Here is an 18,763-nt window from a genome sequence, read left to right on the forward strand (position 1 = left end):
TAAAGAATATGAAACCCTGAAGTTATTTCTGTAGAGCAGTTCAATTTCTTAATACAGAATTGTATTTACCATGACGCAAATTACTGTACAGCACAGTATTTGTCTTTAGTAATTTACTGAATTGAAACTCATAGCTGAAAAGTCCGTACACAATTTTAATTTGCAAAGATTCAGGTAAATTATTTAACTGTAATCAGGCCTACCTTTATCTTCCCTCTCTCCTTTCCTTTGGAAGTTCTTTGACCTTTCCTTAACAATCATGGTAGTGATAATGTTGTCTCATGTTTAACATATGATCTTACATACAGAAAAAAATATCCTTTACATCACTACCAAGATCTTCACTTGCGTAGATGATGATCATTTTACAAAATAATGAGAACTTTAACAAAACAAATAAATTGAACAAAGCCTTACCATCTGGTAGAGGTCTTGCAGTACTCCCTTTGCCACGCTGCCTTCGCTTCTTTCCAGGAACGGGGGTTTTATTTTTATCTTCATCACCATCCAATCCATCCTCCTCCTCCTCTTCTTCTTCCTCTTCTTCTTCAATATCTTCATCATGTTCTACTTCATTCTCATCCTCTCCATCACTGCCTTGAGGCTGCTGCCTCTTATGTGGTCGGCCTCTTCCCCTGCCACTACCCCTCTCCTGACCCAAAGATCGCCTTCGCCCTCTTCTTGTTGATGCAGATTCTTCATCATCATCTTCTTCATCATCTTCTTCATCACCTTCATCTTCCTCCTCTTTACTACTTTCCTCATGCCTTTCCTCTTTATCATCATCACTTCCATCATTTTCTTGTCCCTTTCTATGCCTCCCAGTTCTGCTTTTAGTATTCACTTTACTAGAATTATCTTTTTCTTTTCTGAGTTCTTTTACTTTTCCTTTATCAGGTGATGGTTTATCACCACTGGCAACATCAACATTTTCCTCCCTTTCTTTAAATTCAGTGTTATTAATTGACTGTTCCTCATTTCCTTTCTCATGAGTCTCACTCTGTTTATTATTTTTATCCTCAATTTTACCATCTTTTTCATTGCCTTGAGGAGATTTGCTATCATCCTTATCATTGCAAACATTGTTCTCCTCGTTAACCTTCTTTCCATTAACACTCGAGTGCTTATTATCTGATAGACTTTCCGGCTTTTGCCGCGATAACGATTTATCTGTCTTTTCAACAGATTCTATAGTTCTTAAACCATTCACTTTAGCTTCATCACTCTCTGAAACCCCATCAACTTCTTTGAAATCACCCTCAGTTCTTAAACCCTCCACTTCTTTTTGTGGCTTACGATCACTTGGCGCCGCATTTCCTTGTTTGTCAGTACCACTTCCACCACCTTCTGCCTGTTTAGTTTCGGCACTTTTTTCCGTTTCATCACCGTTATTACCAGCGTCACAGTCAACACCATTACCCTCCCCCCAGAAGTACATCACATCTTCCTCCACAGCCTCCTCGACTTGATGTTTTCTTGTATTGTCACTTTCATGAAAACATTCCCACCAAGGTTTTCGAGTGTCAAATATGGATTCATTATTGTCTCTATCATACAGGGGATTTCCTGCCTGACAGGATGCACCCTCACCATCACCCTTTATCAACATCAATGGTTCTTCAATGGCCTCCCCCACTTCCTGTCCAGTCTTAATTGATTGTGACTTCTTTCCCTCTACTTCCTGTCCAGTCTTGGTTGATTGTGACGTACTTCCCTCTACTTCTTGTCCAGTCTTGGTTGATTGTGACTTATTTCCCTCTACTTCCTGTCCAGTCTTGGTTGATTGTGGCTTATTTCCCTCTACTTCCTGTCCAGTCTTGGTTGATTGTGACTTATTTCCCTCTACTTCCTGTCCAGTCTTGGTTGATTGTGACTTATTTCCCTCTACTTCCTGTCCAATCTTGGTTGATTGTGACTTATTTCCTTCTACTTCCTGTCCAGTCTTGGTTGATTGTGACTTATTTCCTTCTACTTCCTGTCCAGTCTTGGTTGAGGGCAACTTATTTCCTTCTAATTCCTTTGTCACATTGACAGATTTTGAGCCATCTCCCCCAATTTCCGGTTTTGACTTGGCTAATTTTGAACTATCTCCCCCTACTTCCTGTGTTGTCTTCGTTGGTTTTGAACTACCTTCCCCTTCCTCTTGTCTTAATCTAATTGATTTGGGGCTCTCTCTGTCAGATACCTTGTCAATTTCCATTTTATCTACTGGTACTTTTGACACATTCTTCATCTGCGAGTCTTTTGTTGCTTGGCTTAGAGGATGTTTCATTTCCCTGTCTTGAGTAACAGAGCTTTTCACTGAAGTTTGTGATGCTGGCTCAGAAATTCGTGGTACCTTGCTCTCTGGTAAGTTACCCATCTCAAGTTTCCTTTTTGACGTGTCTGTTGATGGTTCCTTTACTTCCTCTTTCATGGATGTCTTTGAAGGACCAAGATCTTTATGTGTATTCAATCCAATGTCCATTTTTTCACCTTCTGCTAATACCATCTTTTCCCTAACAGGTGGTTTATCTGCAGGTTTTGTTTGCTTGCTCACATCCATAGCACCATGTTGTACTTCCATTTTTGTCTCTACAGAAGCAGCTCCTTTAGCACTGGTATCCTTAACAGTGGTAATCTTCACCAAACCTGTAGATTCCCCACTCTTATCACCCGGTTTCTCATTCAATTTTTGGGGGTCGCTCACTGGCAAAGTCTGATTTTTATCTTCTTCCTTCTTGCCAGATGTAGTTCCAGTACTGGGCATTTTCTCTTCTTTGACTCCCACCTGTGCAATGGTTTCTATTTTCATTTTCTCCTTACCAGTGCCTGAAGAACTCTGGTCAGTTTTTGAAGAGTCTGTGATTTTGAGATTATCATCTTTTTTCATATATCCACCAGTTTCCTTTCCTACTTTCACCTGGGCAGTAGAACTTGTTTCAGCATCTTTTTTAATTCCCGTAAGTTCCTGCTGTGGATGCCGCACATCTGATGAAAATTTATGTTCCACTTTCAGGGATTCTTTGTGAGATTCAGGTGATTTAATATCTGTAACTTTTAATTTCTTTTGAGGAGGCTCTGAAGTATCACTATCTTTTATGGATGGCACTGGACTACTGAGGGGTAGTTTGCTATAAGGAGTTGATAGAGATTTTGTAACAGGACCAGCTGCTGACTTGTCAGAAACAGAAGAACTTGGTGAACTAACTCTTTGTGTCTTAGATCCATCTCCTGATGAATCCCTTTCTGCACCTGTGGGCAAGACAACAGGTTTTGATAATTCTGACTTTTCCTTTATTTTCTCTTCCTGTCCTCTATGTGTAGAATCACTAACCTTAAATGCTGGTCTTTCTGGTTCTGTTGTTGCAGCAGCCTGTACTACCGGTACCTTTTCATCTTGTTTAAAAGGTTTTCTATCAAGTGGATCTTTCTGTGTGTTTTTTTCTTTATCTTCTGTACTCACTGCTTTACCTTGTTCTATTCCTAACTTTGCTACTTCATGTCCTGACTTTGTGCTGGTAATCTGATGAGGATCATTAGAGCTTTGTTTGCTGTTACTTTCTTTTTTATACATTTCAGAATCTTTCTTCTCTGTTTCACCAATTCTTTTTTCTTTATCCTTGCTGGAGGATTCTCTTTCAAGGGCATTGGCTTCTCCTTTCTCCTTCAACTTGTTTAGCTTATCCCAAACACTCTCTTTCTTTTTTACTTCTACTTTCTCAAAACTACCCAACTTTAGCCTATCTTTAACATCCTGTCCTTCTTGTATACTCATTCTCTCCTTCGCTACTCTCTCTCTCTTTGCAGCAATGTCTTCACAGATTGCTTTGGTGGTGTCATCTGGCTGAACATCCATTGCCAACAATTCTCGCTTTCTTTCGCTGCTCTGATCAGACCTTCCAGATTCTGAAATTTTTCTTGTAGCTTCTGTTTTCTCGACATTACTTACAGGTTCTTTAGAAAATTCCCATAGAATCTTTCTGGGCGGCCTTTGTGCCTCAAACCCTGGACGCTTATCTTTCTCATTTCCCGTTTCCCTTGCACTTCCACTACCACCCACTTTATCCAATGTCCTTTCCTTTCCTTGCAGTAAGCTAGATGCCTTGTCTTTTTCTTCCATTTTCCCAGCCTTTTCTTTTTCATCCACTTTCACATCAATTTTTTTCCTTTCCTCCACACTGCCACTACCTTTGTCTCTGTCCTCGACTTTAGTTTTAGTTGTATCTTTTTCATCATGTTTGGGTTCATTTTTCTGACTTTCTTCCAGTTTAACTTCACTTTTAACCTTTTCCTCCACCTTAGTGAAAGTCTTCTGTTTCTCCTCAGTCGATGCTAAAGTCTTCCCTCTGTCCTCCACTTTATCAGAGGGCTTATCTCCTCCTTCCACTTTTACAGGAGTCTTTTGTTTGTCCTCCACTTTTGCAGGAGTCTTTTGTTTGTCCTCTACTCTTACTGCAGGCTTCTCTTTGTCCTCCACTTTTACAGAGGTCTTTTCTTTGTCCTCCAATTTTGCAGGAGTCTTTTGTTTGACCTCCACTCTTACTGCAGTTTTTTCTTTGTCCTCCAATTTTATATGGGTTTTTTCTTTGTCCTCAACTTTTGCAGGAGCCTTTTGTTTGTCCTCCACTCTTACTGCAGTCCTTTCTTTGTCCTCCACTTTTACAGAGGTCTTTTGTTTGTCCTCCAATTTTGCAGGAGCCTTTTGTTTGTCCTCCACTCTTACTGCAGTCCTTTCTTTGTCCTCCACTTTTACAGAGGTCTTTTCTTTGTCCTCCAATTTAACAGGGGCTTTTTGTTTGTCCTCCACTTTTACTGCAGTCTTTTCTTTGTCTTCCACTTTTACAGAGGTCTTTTCTTTGTCCTCCGCTCTTACTGAAGTCTTTTCTTTGTCCTCCAATTTAGCTGGGGTCTTTTGTTTGTCATCTGCTCTTACTGAAGTCTTTTCTTTTTCCTCCACTTTAACTGAAGCTTTTTCCTTTTCCTCCACTTTAATTGGAGCCTTTTCCCTTTCCTTTGTTTTCCCTGGTATACTTTCCTTTTCCTTAACTTGAAGTAAAGTCTTCTCATTACCACTCTTTCCATCTGACTTTCCAGCAACCTCATGCTTGACATCAACCTTTGCTGAAGCCTTTTCCTTTTCTTCAACATTTCTACTGGTTTGTTGATTTTCTTCCACTTTTTCACTGCTTTCTTTTTCTTCAATCTTTCTCTTGGCAATATCTTTTCCTTCGTATACTCCAGATAGCTTTGTTTTTTCTTTGACCTTGTCACAGACTTTCTCCTTCTCCTCTATCTTTACACTAGTCTTTTCCTTTTCATCTATCCTTCCCTTTACCATTTCATTCCCTCCTCCCTTTCCACTCAAATTTTCCATTTTTTCTTCGGTACCTTCCTGTTTTTCCGTGTTTTTGCCTGTTTTAGTTTTGGTGTCTAATTTGTCCTGTGTACTGTCAGATTTCTGTACACACTTCTCTACCTTTTCCAGTGCCTTTGTTTCTACATTTACATTTTCTATTCTTTCTTCTTTCACAGTTTCCTTTGTTGGTTCACAAACTCCAGACTTCTGTTTCTCTAAGTTGCCATCCATTCCTTTGCCATCTTCTCTTTCCAGCTTTTCTTTAACCTTTTCACCAACATCCAACCTTTCATTGTCCTCTTCCTTCACCTTTTGTACATCACTCCTCCCTTCTAACTTTTCTTTAATCTTATTTACCTCCACCTTAGTTGCAACTTCTTTACTTTCTTCTGGTTTATCTTTTCTCTCATTGTCTTGGCCAGTGTCTAAAACAGGGGAAGTTCGCCCACTGGCAATCGGCGTTGGTGCTTTACTGTCCACTGGTGTTGGAGCTTCACTCAGCCCCATGGGTGTAGCAGTGCCACTGTGGCTCCCATCTACTGACATTTCTCGGCTGGCCCCAGGTGGTGACTCAGAATCAAGTTCGGCTATCAGGGCCACCAGTTCTTCTCTTGTGCTAGGAAGTTACAATTAAATTTTTATAAAATTCATCATTTGTGGACATATACTTGTATATAAATATACTTTGCATACATAAATTAAAAGTTTAAATGTCTGAACACAATATTGTATGCCAATACTGTACTATACTGTATGTACAGTCACAGACAAAAGTTCGCTCCCCACTGTGTAACTGAGTAACGGGAATGAGTCTCCGAATTGACTTACCATGACTGTTGTATCTTGTATGGGGTCAATGCTGCTTCATTTTGGGAGGGAGCGAATTTTGACCCCGAATTTACAGTCCCCCGAAAAGTATCATTAACCCTGGGGTCAGTGTGGTTATCAAGTAAATTAACCATTATACGTAATAATAGAACCCCCCCCCAACACATTGCCAGTCAGCTGTGAGATGGCTATGCACATTGCCATTGTTACATGTAATATAACTATAAAAGTTGTGGAAAAATCATTTCACTACTGTACCCTAATGTGATTTAGAAATAATAAAAATACAGTATTGAAGAGCATGGGTGTGTATGGTGTGGAGGCAGTGGGTTACTGTAACTATGTTGCCACATCTCAGCCAGCAAACACCGCACTCCCTCTCCCATGGCCTGATGTGACATCACGGCATACACATAGCGCAGTGCGGCAGCCACACACATTTGAGTCAGCTGGCTGGCTGAGCTGTGTGGTTCACTTTTGGCATTGCTCAGACATTTTTGTACATAAAATGTATTATTTTATTTTATGATCTGCCCTGTATAATTTTTGTTGTTTATTATAGCAGTTTGTGTTCATTTTTGGCTAATGCACAACACAGAATAACAAATGACTGGAACCTATTTCCATTTAAAATTAACTCAGAAAACGAAGTTTCCGAGGACAAAGTGGACTTCATGAACATGCAAAAAAGTACTGAATGAAAGACAAACACTGAATTAGTGACTAACCCAGGGCTGTTGCTAAATATATCATATTTTCCCCATTCCCCTTTCTTAGAAGCCCCAATTTGTTGACAATAGATGAAGTAATTACAGTTAGATAATATGAGGTCAAGCAGGAAATGATAATGTATTAAAGGATCGAGGAAGTTAGGAACAGATAAAGTTGGGTTGAAATTAGGCCAAACTTTCACTTCACATCAACTCCCGAGCTGGATTATGAATAAAAAAAAAACAACACCAAACTTATGAGAATATGTAAAATAAGATTCACAGTTAAGTAAAATTACTAAAATTAGTTTCCTGTTTCAATCTTGAAAAGTAATCCTTTTAAAGTAAAACAATTAAAGTATCTGATTATATCAGATGATATTGACAGGATAGGTTAAACATGTTAAAGAAAAAATAAAATTAATACAAAAAATACAGAATTTCTCTAGCACCAACACCTACAAAGATTGAGATCTTCAGTTATGAGACATTCAAGCTAAATATGAGCAAATGAAGTTATAAATAATGTGTGAGGTAAACTACCCACCTAGCAACAAGTGTCCAGGTTTCCTCATCCTGGTCATCACAGTACACACGTAGATTAGCACACTCGTCCAACTGAAACCAGTATGACACACCCTTTTTGTCACGTCCACATGGCTGTAGACGCAGCTCATTTGCACCCAACAGGTTCACTTTGTCTTTGAAACTCTTATACATATCAAACTGTGCTTCAAGTAAGTTCTGAAATCAATAAAAAAAACAGTCTTATTACAGTATTCTGTGTTATACTGTACTGGAGAAAACAAATTTCTTTCACCTTTACAAGCCTTCTCCAGATAAAAAGTCCAATCAAATCCAACACACACTCTTCCTTCATTTCTCTTTTCCATTATCTCTAATTAATGTAACTTAGGAGCTCAAAATAGAGATAAAAAAAAGTTTTATCCAGTCAAAACAATACAGTACTGTATATTAAACAATCATGGGATACACTACATTTAAAATAATATTTTAGCCCACATAATATAAAGTACAGTATTCTAATTACTAAAATAAAGATTCCAAAACTTGTGCATAAGAAAAAATCTGCACCACCAACACTAGCCCAAGTACTGTGGTGTAGAGCGATGCTCACCTTAAGAACACGTATCTTAACTTCCAGTTTGGCCTTCTTGAAGCCAAAACGTTCAAGTTCCCAGCCATCTTGGTGAGAATAACTATGTGCAAAACGTTGAAGCCCTCTCTCCCATCTGTCCAACTTCACTGATTTGTTAATACGTCTCAATAACTGACTTACGGACTGTGATACGAGAGGGCTGACTGTGGACAAAAATGGAAAAATGTTATAATGAACATTTATGTTACAAATACAAACTATTTTAAAGTAGATCCCTTAAAATCCTACAAAATAATTATTGCATATAACTTAACTGTTAATGTTTACCTCCTGAGTTAAAGGAGATTCGCATAAATATATAAACAGGTGCTGCTCCGTACCTGCGTTGATTCTACTAATTCTTCATAACACTCAGTCAAGTTCACCTAAAAGTTACCTAAGTATGCTGACACACAACAGTACAGTACTTTATTCTGGATACAAAATGGTGGCCATTGCTATGTAGTTCAGGGATATTGCTTTTATGAACTTACAATTCTGACTAAAAAGCGTAAAGATTACTCACAAATTAACTAAAAAGTGGAAGACACAATAAATCTTCAGTACAAATACAATGTCTAAAATTATACAGTACAGTATTTGATTCAAAGAAACAGTGCTGTACTCTGTTTGCAGTCCTGTTATTTGAAAAACTCTAACTGTTGGAGACTATACAAGTCTTAAGTCATCAATTAGAAATGGTCACATAACAGCCACCAAGAGCACACATCAACCTAAAACAAGACAATAAACCACATGAGGCCAAAGAACAAATATCTGAAGAAGAACTGATATTTTTTGTCAAAGTTAAATCCATACGTTTCACACCAAAAAAAAACTACACACACAAAACCAGTTTTTCAAAATTTAATGGATAAAATAAAACTGATGTAATATTATCAACCATCTAGTCTACCAGATGAGACATACTGTATTACATAAAGGAAAAGACATATGCCATCCTTACAACACAATACAAAGGAATCATATTTCATAATTACAAACTCTGTTCATTAAAGACAGTCATAATACAGTCACTTAAATTAGGAACACCCACTTAATGTTTACCCACATTTATACCACTTCACATGAAATGGATTAACATGTTCACATTTACTTTTACCACCCATATTTTGTTAACACAGAGCTAAGGTTTCAAGTGCTGTACTGTCCATAAATATGGGAAAAATAAACACATTGACATGAGCTACATCCACAAATGAATGTGCTTTAGGTTAACTAAGAAGTGAGGGTGGCTGGCAGATGTACTGTATGAAGCACCCATGAAGCTATTACAGTACGTGTATATTCTCTGTTCTTATGTGCATGATCTCATATTTACAAACATTTTCCCATAAAATCCCATTCTTAAAGCCGAGATACACGCTTAAGAAAAGATCCCCAAAATGCATTAAAATGCTACAAAACAAGTTTTAATATTTTTTTATGTACACAATAATAATAAACCAATTATAAATATAATAGCAGGAAGTGAAATACATGCAGTGGAGGACATGAAAGTTACTGAGCAAATACACTACTGGTTGTGATGAACTGTGATGCCCAGCCAAGACATATGGTTATTTCATAGTGATGCATCAACAGTAAGTCTACTGCACTGCATAATTTTTTTGGCTGGGTTTGATTTTTGATGAAGTTTTATCCAAAGAAGAAATACTGAACTTATCCATTTATCACTGTATTCTTTCCACTGATGTTAGATGAAAATCTGGGATACCAAAATACCCTTACCATTCCCAGTCAAAACATCCTGAGTCAGTTGTCTTGCTACTGCTTCAAGTTGCAATTCTATGAGTCATGATAAGTAAAACTCTACATGTACAAAGTAGAGTATTATTTTTAGCTTACTTAAGCTTTCTTAGTAAAGTACAGTACTGCATGTTGCCTTCAGTTTGTCTTATAAACTGACCAGGACCAGTATGGGAAGCCCTGACAGACCTGTGTCAGCACCTCATCATCATCTGATGTTTTGCTGTTTGACTCATAACAGGTTTGCTGGCACAGAGGACAAGATGGTGTCTGGTATAAAAATCTAAGCAGCTTACTGTTCTAAAGTGAGCAAATGCAGCTGGAACACACAGATGTGATGGCAAATTTCTAAACCTTGTGCCCTGGAGGAAAAAAAATCCTTCATAGAGTAAATTCAGCAGGCATGGATCATCCAGGAAATAACCAGTGAATAGGTTACCCATTATTTTTTACCTGAAGCTCATGCTTGCTGTTGTAAGGTGAGGCTGCCTGAGGCCTCCAAAATTTTCCTTGTTTTAGATAATTGCTCTGGTCACCCTCCTGTGAGGAAGGTGGAGGCCAGCAACTGTATTGTTTTATTATTGCTGTTTATATTATGTTTATTTAAGGTATATATATATATATATATATATATATATATATATATATATATATATATATATATATATATATATATATATATATATATATATATATATATATATATATATATATATATATATATATATATATATATATATATATATATATATATATATAGTCTCTCCTGCACTTACAACAACCTGGACATACGACGGCCATGGTCGTATATAATATCTTTCACATACCCGAATAACTGACACATATAGGGACCGTGAACAGTCATTGGTTAGTGAATCAAGTTATCGAAGCAATTAATCCCTTAAGAATATAACAAATCGGGGAGGTTAGGGACCGGCCACCCCACCAAAACTCCCATCTACCCTTGATATATCTCTGTTGTGCACACTTTCAAGAAAGAAAATAAAGCAGACATATAAATAAAGCATAATGAGCATTAAATAAGGAATGTGAAGCATACATTAAGACTGATATTTACTTGTGTTTAGTGTGGCAAGTTAAAGTCTCTTCCAATCTTTGCTGCTCCATCACCACTCTTATTATGCCATATCACATCAAGCTGCCCTGGGCAGCACAAGAGAAACTATCACTGGGGTGTTTAGCCATGGTTGTATAACACACAAAGTAGGAAATAACGACACAACACAAAGTTGGAGACACGTGGTAAGTGTAAAAAAAGTGTAGAGGCGGGAATGAGTCAGAGGCAGCGCGCAGAGCACTCTCGTGGCAAAAGTTTGCACCACACCACCACCCTCCAAATTCAAAATAACTCTGCTGCTCTTCTCTCAATCGTCGGATCAACGAGTATCAACAAAATTTGCAGGGTATTTCTCTAATACGTAATCATCGGTTAAGCGAAGCGGCGGTTAATGGGACGTTGTTTTTTTGGAGTATATCTGTATTTTGATATGAAATATGACATACAAGATTATCGCTCAGAAACAATTATGAATTATTTGAGGAATTAGAATTGGACGTCAAAACGAAAAGGTATATTGTACCAGTACAGTACTGAACTGTGCATTAATTGTTTTTAAGCTGAAATGAAAATCGAATAAAAAGATATGAATTGAAATAATATTCATACTCACTAGGGTTACCCATGTCTTTAATGAAAATGTAAAAACAACATTCCATATTCACCACCTCGATGGACGATGACATAAAGTGGGAAACATTCACTGTAATGGCCCCTGTTTCATAAACAGAATGATTACAAAATTGGTAATCACATATTGATTTATATACATAATCATCCCCTGTAACTTTCCACTGGCCATCTTGATGGCATCTGGTCGGCACCCTTCCTTATAAGGTGTAGCCAGAGACAGCTTAGGTCAGCGTTGAAGGGGCCAGGCGTTCGGAGCACTGACGCCCTGGGGCCTCATTCTCACTCCACACCTCACATAGGAAGGACGTCTTAAAGCAGGTCTATTTACATAGCCTCCGTCCTTCTCTTAACACTCATAGTTACAGTGATAAGTTACGGTTGATTTACACTTTGGAATTGTCTTAGTAGTTCCTGAATAAATGGATAACAGACAACTTGGGTTTTGCAACTAAAACCCAATAAAGTATAAACGTTCCAGCCTAAAAACTAGGCCCTGGAATATCACAAAACAAATTTTTGAGTTTTAGATAAACTACAGTACAGTATAGGTATGCTAAAATAATTTTTGTTTATACTGTTTCCCCTCGTAATTATTAGAAAATTAATTATAATTTATACTCTCAAGGTAATGTATTACTTAGCAGCCAATAATAAAATACTGTACTGTACATATATAAACATTAAAAATTCTCATTCAACGGTCATTTGTTTTGGATGAAAAAAGTACATTTTGTAAAATTGTTAACTTCCATGAAACTTTATTCAACTAAGAATTATTTTAGAGTAACAAAAGCCTTTCATATTATTCTAAAATAAAACCACTTCTAAACAAGGAAATAAGCTACACTTAGAAATGTTATTGGTTTGTGTTGCTGTATCATCCCGGACTGGCTGCCCTTTATTCTCTTCTGCATTCAGCTCCTTCGTCTTTTAACCATGGGATTAATATAATACTGTAGCTCTTTCACAGTTATTATTTGCCTTGAAGCATTTAACGTGTAAATTTATGAGGGAATGCCAGAAAAAAGGTTAGGTAATGAAAAATTTGGCATCCAGCCCACTGTTGAGTGGTCAGTCACTCGCACGGTTCCCACTAAGTTGCCAGATACCGGTGTTTGAACGAATCATACTGAAAGCCGTGACACCATTTCTTCGGCAGATTGTACAGTTGCGGAAATGCGTTCCTACTCTCCATGTGGTAACAAATGTCTCCAAACAGCCAGCCTATAGGAAACCTATCCACTTATCACTTCCACCGTTACACGACCAATACCCATTCATTCATAAATAGCGATACTATTACTGCAACATTGCCATTTGGAGACATGGATTACCACAGGGGGTGTAGGAACACATTTCTGCAACTGTACACACCATGAAACTGGCCACAATAAATCTTTATTTTATTATGTCAATCCATACAGAGTATAGTATTGTATATAGTAGACAATGCATTATTACACAAAGAACAGTTTCAGCTTGTAAAGTATAAAATGGGGCAAGTACAGGTCAAACCTTTCCAATACTCTCTGGATCTGACCAGTGCCAGACCATAGAAATTTACAAACCTCTTAAGATCTAGTATAGTCTGGTGAACAAATCCCTCTACTCTACTGATACTGTACCTGTACATGAGATTCAAATACAGTACAGGTTACCATTAATAAAAAGTTAACTAGGTACAGTAAAGGTCAACTGAAGATACATACTGTACCTAGTGACAAAAATTATTATAATTTCCCCCAAAATAGAAACATCAATGTATTAAATATAAAATAAATAATACAGGACCACAATTATCTGCCTATCATGGAGACAAACTCCTACAAGTGAGACTCTTAACCTAAACATGTTTATATTTGGAGGGTTTGTATTGTAAATAATAATTTATGAAATTTATATATTGCAATGTAATGTATATCTTTATTCATGACATGTAATTTGTGGAATTATTGGTGTATACAAATCTTGTGTAAGCCCAGTGCGGCTTACATAACATTACCATCACTTCCACGATTTGCTGGTCTCAGAAGCCGTATTAAAAAGTAAAGTATAACTTAATGTAAGCCCAAAGCACAGAATAACAGTGAGACCAGACTGGCAGACATCAACCAAATTTGTAGAAGTGCAGGAAACTGGCACCATCCTCAACACGCAGTTTCACAAAGTACAGTCCAATCCAGTACAGTGCAGTACAGTAAAATACAGCCAAACACAAATCATGCTGAACCATAGGGTGTCAGATTAGAGGGGGTGAACCTGTATATAAATCTATAGATGTAAGTGAAAGCAGTCATGAAATATGACACACATATTTAGATACACAACTACTGTACATGCCAATCCAACCAAAAACAAAAGGATATTAGAAAGATGACACATACCAAACAAGCAATACTTAAAACAAACTGCAATGTCTAGTTAGTTAGCTTTGTTCATATCATCTGTCAAAAGAGATTAAATGATGTAGGTTTCACATGATTCTGTTAGTGAAAGGTGTTCTTCTCTGTACCCCACCTGATTCTAAATGGAGTCTCATAATCATGTACACAAAATTATGGTTAATTCCATATAAGGGCATGAGCCTAAAGGACATCTTTTGTGGAGTGTTTTAATTCTATTTACCAAATCTTTTGATATTTAGATAAATTTACATGGTGATTTTTTTTTAATTTCCAGGAGGCAAATGTCAGTATTTTTCATGTACACGACTGTTTGTATTATAGCACCAGCATAGGTTTACATTTTTCTTTTATATACAGTTTTATTGTGAACCAACACATCAAAAATCTGTTGCACCAAGAACCTTTAAAACATATTGTATGAGATGATGATAGTCTTGTGCGCCAGACTAAGCATGAAACAAACTTTTTACCCTTCACTATAATGTGTGTCACGGTTCTCTTATCCATCAATCAATTTTCTTATAATTTGTCACAATAACACTTTCCTAGTTATTGTTTTCATCATTTCAGCTTCAGGGTACAATGGTAACAAACAGATGTTTGTGTTTGATACAAAAGTTGACCTCAGCTACCACACAGAGTAATTCCTGCCTTCATAAACAGATGTTAATTTTTGTTGCAAGTGAAATAATGGTAAATTTATTCTTTTACAATGTGAGTGAGATTGGGGACAAGCTATGACTGTTTGCTTCAGCTGTCAAGAATTTTTCATTTTTTTTAGAAAATATACACAATATTTCTGCACACTAATTCTCTTTATTTTACTGACAGTCAACTTGAAATTCATAAACAATAACAAGAATGATTTGTGTTATTCCATGTCACACTTGTCCCTCAGCTGTCACACTCTGGACCCACCCCCTTCACCAATGACATTTCATCAACACTGTAGACATATGAAAATTAAAACCCAAAATGATTATATAAACAATGGATGAGCTTGGTTAATATATCAATTGTCCCGTCAATTAAATAAAAACCTTCGTAAAGTAAATTTGTGATGTTATTAAATTCATGACAACTATTGTGCAATGACACATGTTAAAAATTCTTACTTCAGCATACTTATCTCACATGTGGCTACACTTATGTGGCTACTATCTGACACGCCATGACCTCTCCCTCCCGATAGACTGAAAATAATGTTTGTGGAGGCCTTTGCTGGGGCTACAAAGTTGAGGCGCAGAGAGGTTGTCAAACAATACAATCCTCTGTAGCTTATCGGCTTACCGTTATCTGTGTCTTCTAATGAACTTTGAAGCTCGCCTATGTTGGGAAGAGTTAACCCTAGCTTCTCTCCAAATTTGTCGATAAAGGAACATATTACAGCAAAATCTGCGTGACTTGTACACAAGTCCTCATCATTGGACGCCATTTTCACATTGACGTCAATAAACGCCACAAAAACAAATCGGTGATGTTAGCGTCTCCAGGTGAACAAGTGAGCATCACGGCACTCACCTTATACTAGATCCTCTTAGGAATACTTCAATGTTTCTAATAAGAGAATTAGAACCTTTAGATAATGTTTTAGCCTTTTACTTATAAGGCTTCATCGGCGTCTATTTGTTTTCCACCACAAATCTTTCAAGGGTTAAACGGAACATCAATACTATCTCTACTTACGCATTTCGCTAAGTTCATATTATTATAATTACCCACTTAACATGTTCATGAATGACATTACTTCCATCTCGTGCTTTAAGCTGCCACAATCACGCAAGCAAAACTAAGTTCTTTGTGTTTATTGCTTGCGTGGTTCGCGGACTAGAAGTATGCAGTCTAATAGAGCTGCAGTCGGCACACGAGTTGCAACAGTACCACGACAAATAAGTAAACCAGAAAAGTGTTTGTTTTGCAGCCACATTATACACTGCTCTTAATTAACATAACTTTAATATTAATAGTAAACAAAAGTTGCTAAGATCTCCTGAGAATATCGCACAATGCGTATATAAGTATTTTATTACCTTTTCCAATAATGCGCCGTAATGATAAGTTTAACATTTAGTTAAATGTTGGAGTAAAATGTAAATAAAATTCCTTCTGGTGACTACATGTTGCGAAACACGAAAACGAACGTCATGGTGAAACATAATTATTGAATTGTTCATCAGACCAGATTTTAACTCTTAACAGTTTTTAAGCCGCACTACATCGTGTCCACCATTAAAGCCATTTGGAGAAAACCTTGAAATTTTCAGGCGCAGTCCGCCAAATTGTGGCCCTGAATAACTTACTTTCCCATCAAGTATATGAAGTATTGCGCACATCTTATACCAATTAAATTACGTCAGATAAATGGACAACGGCTTAACCTTCACCTTCCAAATTTCACAAAAAAAAGGCCACGTCTGTTTTTATATGCTGTATCTCGCCACAAACAGGCGTATACATTGAACAGACAAGACACAAATAAAGTATTAATAAATCCCCTCGTTCTCCAAGCAAGCGTTAAATGTTCAGATGGCAAGTGGCGTTTTATACACACTAAATGACAACTTTTCCAGTCGCGCGCCACCAACCAGCCGAGGAGTAGCAGTGGCGGGTTATTTAAAAGTTAATCTCCCAGAGCTTAATAACAGTCAATCAGTAAGAGTACCGTACCTATATCTGAGGGTTGGCGACCACAGTCCTCCACTAAAAAAGTTATAGGGTTTTTACCAATCCTCTAAAGATCGTACGAGTTTTTTTTTTTATTTCTTTCATTCCTCCCAGTCTCTGCCTTCTCCTGGCCCTCCTACCCTCAACTTTGCCCATTTGTATTCTTGTTATTATCCCCTCACTCTTACTTATATGACCAAAGTATCGTATTTTTCTTTTTCTGTACATTTCAAGTATTTTTCTCAAGTTTTTGGTAATCTTGGTACAGTACTTCTTCATTCATTTTCCTGTGTCACTCATTCTTAGCATTCGCCTATAACACCACATTTTAAAGCCCGTTGCTCCTTCTGGTGTCTGCTGAAAGTGCCTACGTTTCTGACCCATACATCAATCCTTGCCACATAAAGTCTTTCAATAGCCTTTTCCTAAAATTGAAGTTAATGGCCCTCTTCATTATGTCGTTTAGATTATTAAATGCTGTTTTTACTTGCCCTATTCTCGTTCTGATTTCTTCCATATATCTACCATCTCAGCTAATGTTACTTCCCAAATACAGTATAGTCTGCATTTACGCGGATTTTGTTGACGCTTTTGGTCATTTACGCGGGACCTTGCCAGAATGAAAATTTTGAATTACGTGGGAAGTGGAGCGGCCATTGTGCGCATTAAGTCACTCTTACATTATCGCTGACGTTATATGACGTATCGGACTGCGATTGGGCCACGCATCCTTACCACCCACTCATTCCCTCTGCCGCTAGCTGTGATTGGTCTAATGTAACATGACGTGCCCTGCCACCAGAAGTCGCTGACCTAGCTGGGCCAGTCTCATTGTTCTCAGTCCGCGTATACAGTTCTCTCTTGTGCCCGCTATTCCCCTCACAATGGCTTCCGCTGGACCCCCACCACCCGAGAAAAACCTTGAATTACCTGGACCAAGCCATGGTTATGTGAAGGAAATCATCGAGTTGGGGGGAGAAAATCAAGCTCATCCTTGACAAAGACCCAGTCAATCATCGGTATGAAGTGTCTAATAACCTTCTGTCGAAAATTATGGAGCTGTATATCCAGAGCTATCACGACAACATCAATGCTAGTCGTCAACGTAGTACTGTATTAAAGACTTCTTCGCCCGCAACCCACCACAACCACAGCCAGCCCAAGTCAGTGATAGTGACAGTGAGGATATGGAATTTGAGGGATTTGTCAGGGAGGCCCTGCAAACCTCTGCGAGTAGTAAAAGTGATTCACCGGAGGGCCACTAATCTGCCCTCTGCCTCGGAACCAGCCGCCATCCATGTGTGCCGACCCATCCCTTCTACTTATGTAAGTGTTAAACACCTTTAGATTTGTAGTTTTTTATTTAGATATTATGTGTGCATCAATACCATCATAAATTATGATGTTATTTTTACTACAAGGTATGTATTGTGTCGGAAAAAGTGGAGTTTGGGAGTCGGCCCAGTCTCTATTTCAATTGATCCCATATGTTCTATTATTTCGTTTACGCGTTTCTCGTTTTACGCGGACCTCCACGGGTTCAATTGACCGCGTAAATCCAGACTATACTGTACACTGTAGTGGATACTCTCCCCTACAACTACTGACTGATCACTTGCCGTTCGTTTACCAGCCAATCAGCAGCGAGTTCCACAGACCAGGCATCACTCGCGGACGGACGTGTACAACTGCTGACTGATCACTTGCCGTCCGATATCAGCCAATCAGCAGCGAGTTCCACAGACCAGACCTCATTTACGGACTGCGCGGTGATTGGCGCCGCTCATTTCGCACCTCATCTCCCTGATCCTGGAGAATCATATAAATACACCTCAGCCTGGCCGTGGACATCACTCTACCCAACGCTCTCAAACCAACAAGACCTTTCAACAAGCTCCTCAACCAACAAGACCTCTCACTAAGCTCCTCACCCAATTGGACCTCTCAGCAAGCTCCTCACCACACAGCAACTCCCTAGCACTGCACTGTACATACAATATATACATACAGAAAATGCATTGTGAGTTTCACTTCTTACCTCCATCCTGAGTGTGAGATCTCTTACATGTACGTATGTATGTGAGCCTATCAAAGAGAAAATAGACAACATAGAGAAATTTGACAACTGGCCACATACAGTACAATACAATTGGTGACCCCAGGAGTACAGTACACTAC

The 18,763-nt window shown here is 38.0% G+C and overlaps 1 protein-coding gene across 2 annotated transcripts in view; it reads right to left on the bottom strand.

Annotated features, from left to right (window-relative positions):
- Positions 1-15,383, bottom strand: part of LOC121872024 (microtubule-associated protein futsch-like) — a 40,562-nt gene extending 25,179 nt beyond the window's left edge. For both annotated transcript variants that reach the window (XM_042374668.1, XM_042374667.1), the window contains exons 1-4: positions 15,212-15,383; positions 8,015-8,199; positions 7,424-7,620; positions 418-5,954 (exon numbers count right to left, since the gene is read on the bottom strand). In XM_042374668.1, coding sequence (XP_042230602.1) covers positions 418-5,954; positions 7,424-7,620; positions 8,015-8,199; positions 15,212-15,356 — 6,064 coding nt within the window. In that variant the 5' untranslated portion in view covers positions 15,357-15,383. The remainder of the gene's footprint in view (positions 1-417; positions 5,955-7,423; positions 7,621-8,014; positions 8,200-15,211) is intronic.
- Between the last annotated feature and the right edge of the window lie 3,380 nt (positions 15,384-18,763).

Source organism: Homarus americanus, unplaced genomic scaffold (assembly GCF_018991925.1).
Source record: "Homarus americanus isolate GMGI-L3 unplaced genomic scaffold, GMGI_Hamer_2.0 scaffold51476, whole genome shotgun sequence".
In the NCBI taxonomy this organism is placed as follows: domain Eukaryota; kingdom Metazoa; phylum Arthropoda; class Malacostraca; order Decapoda; family Nephropidae; genus Homarus; species Homarus americanus.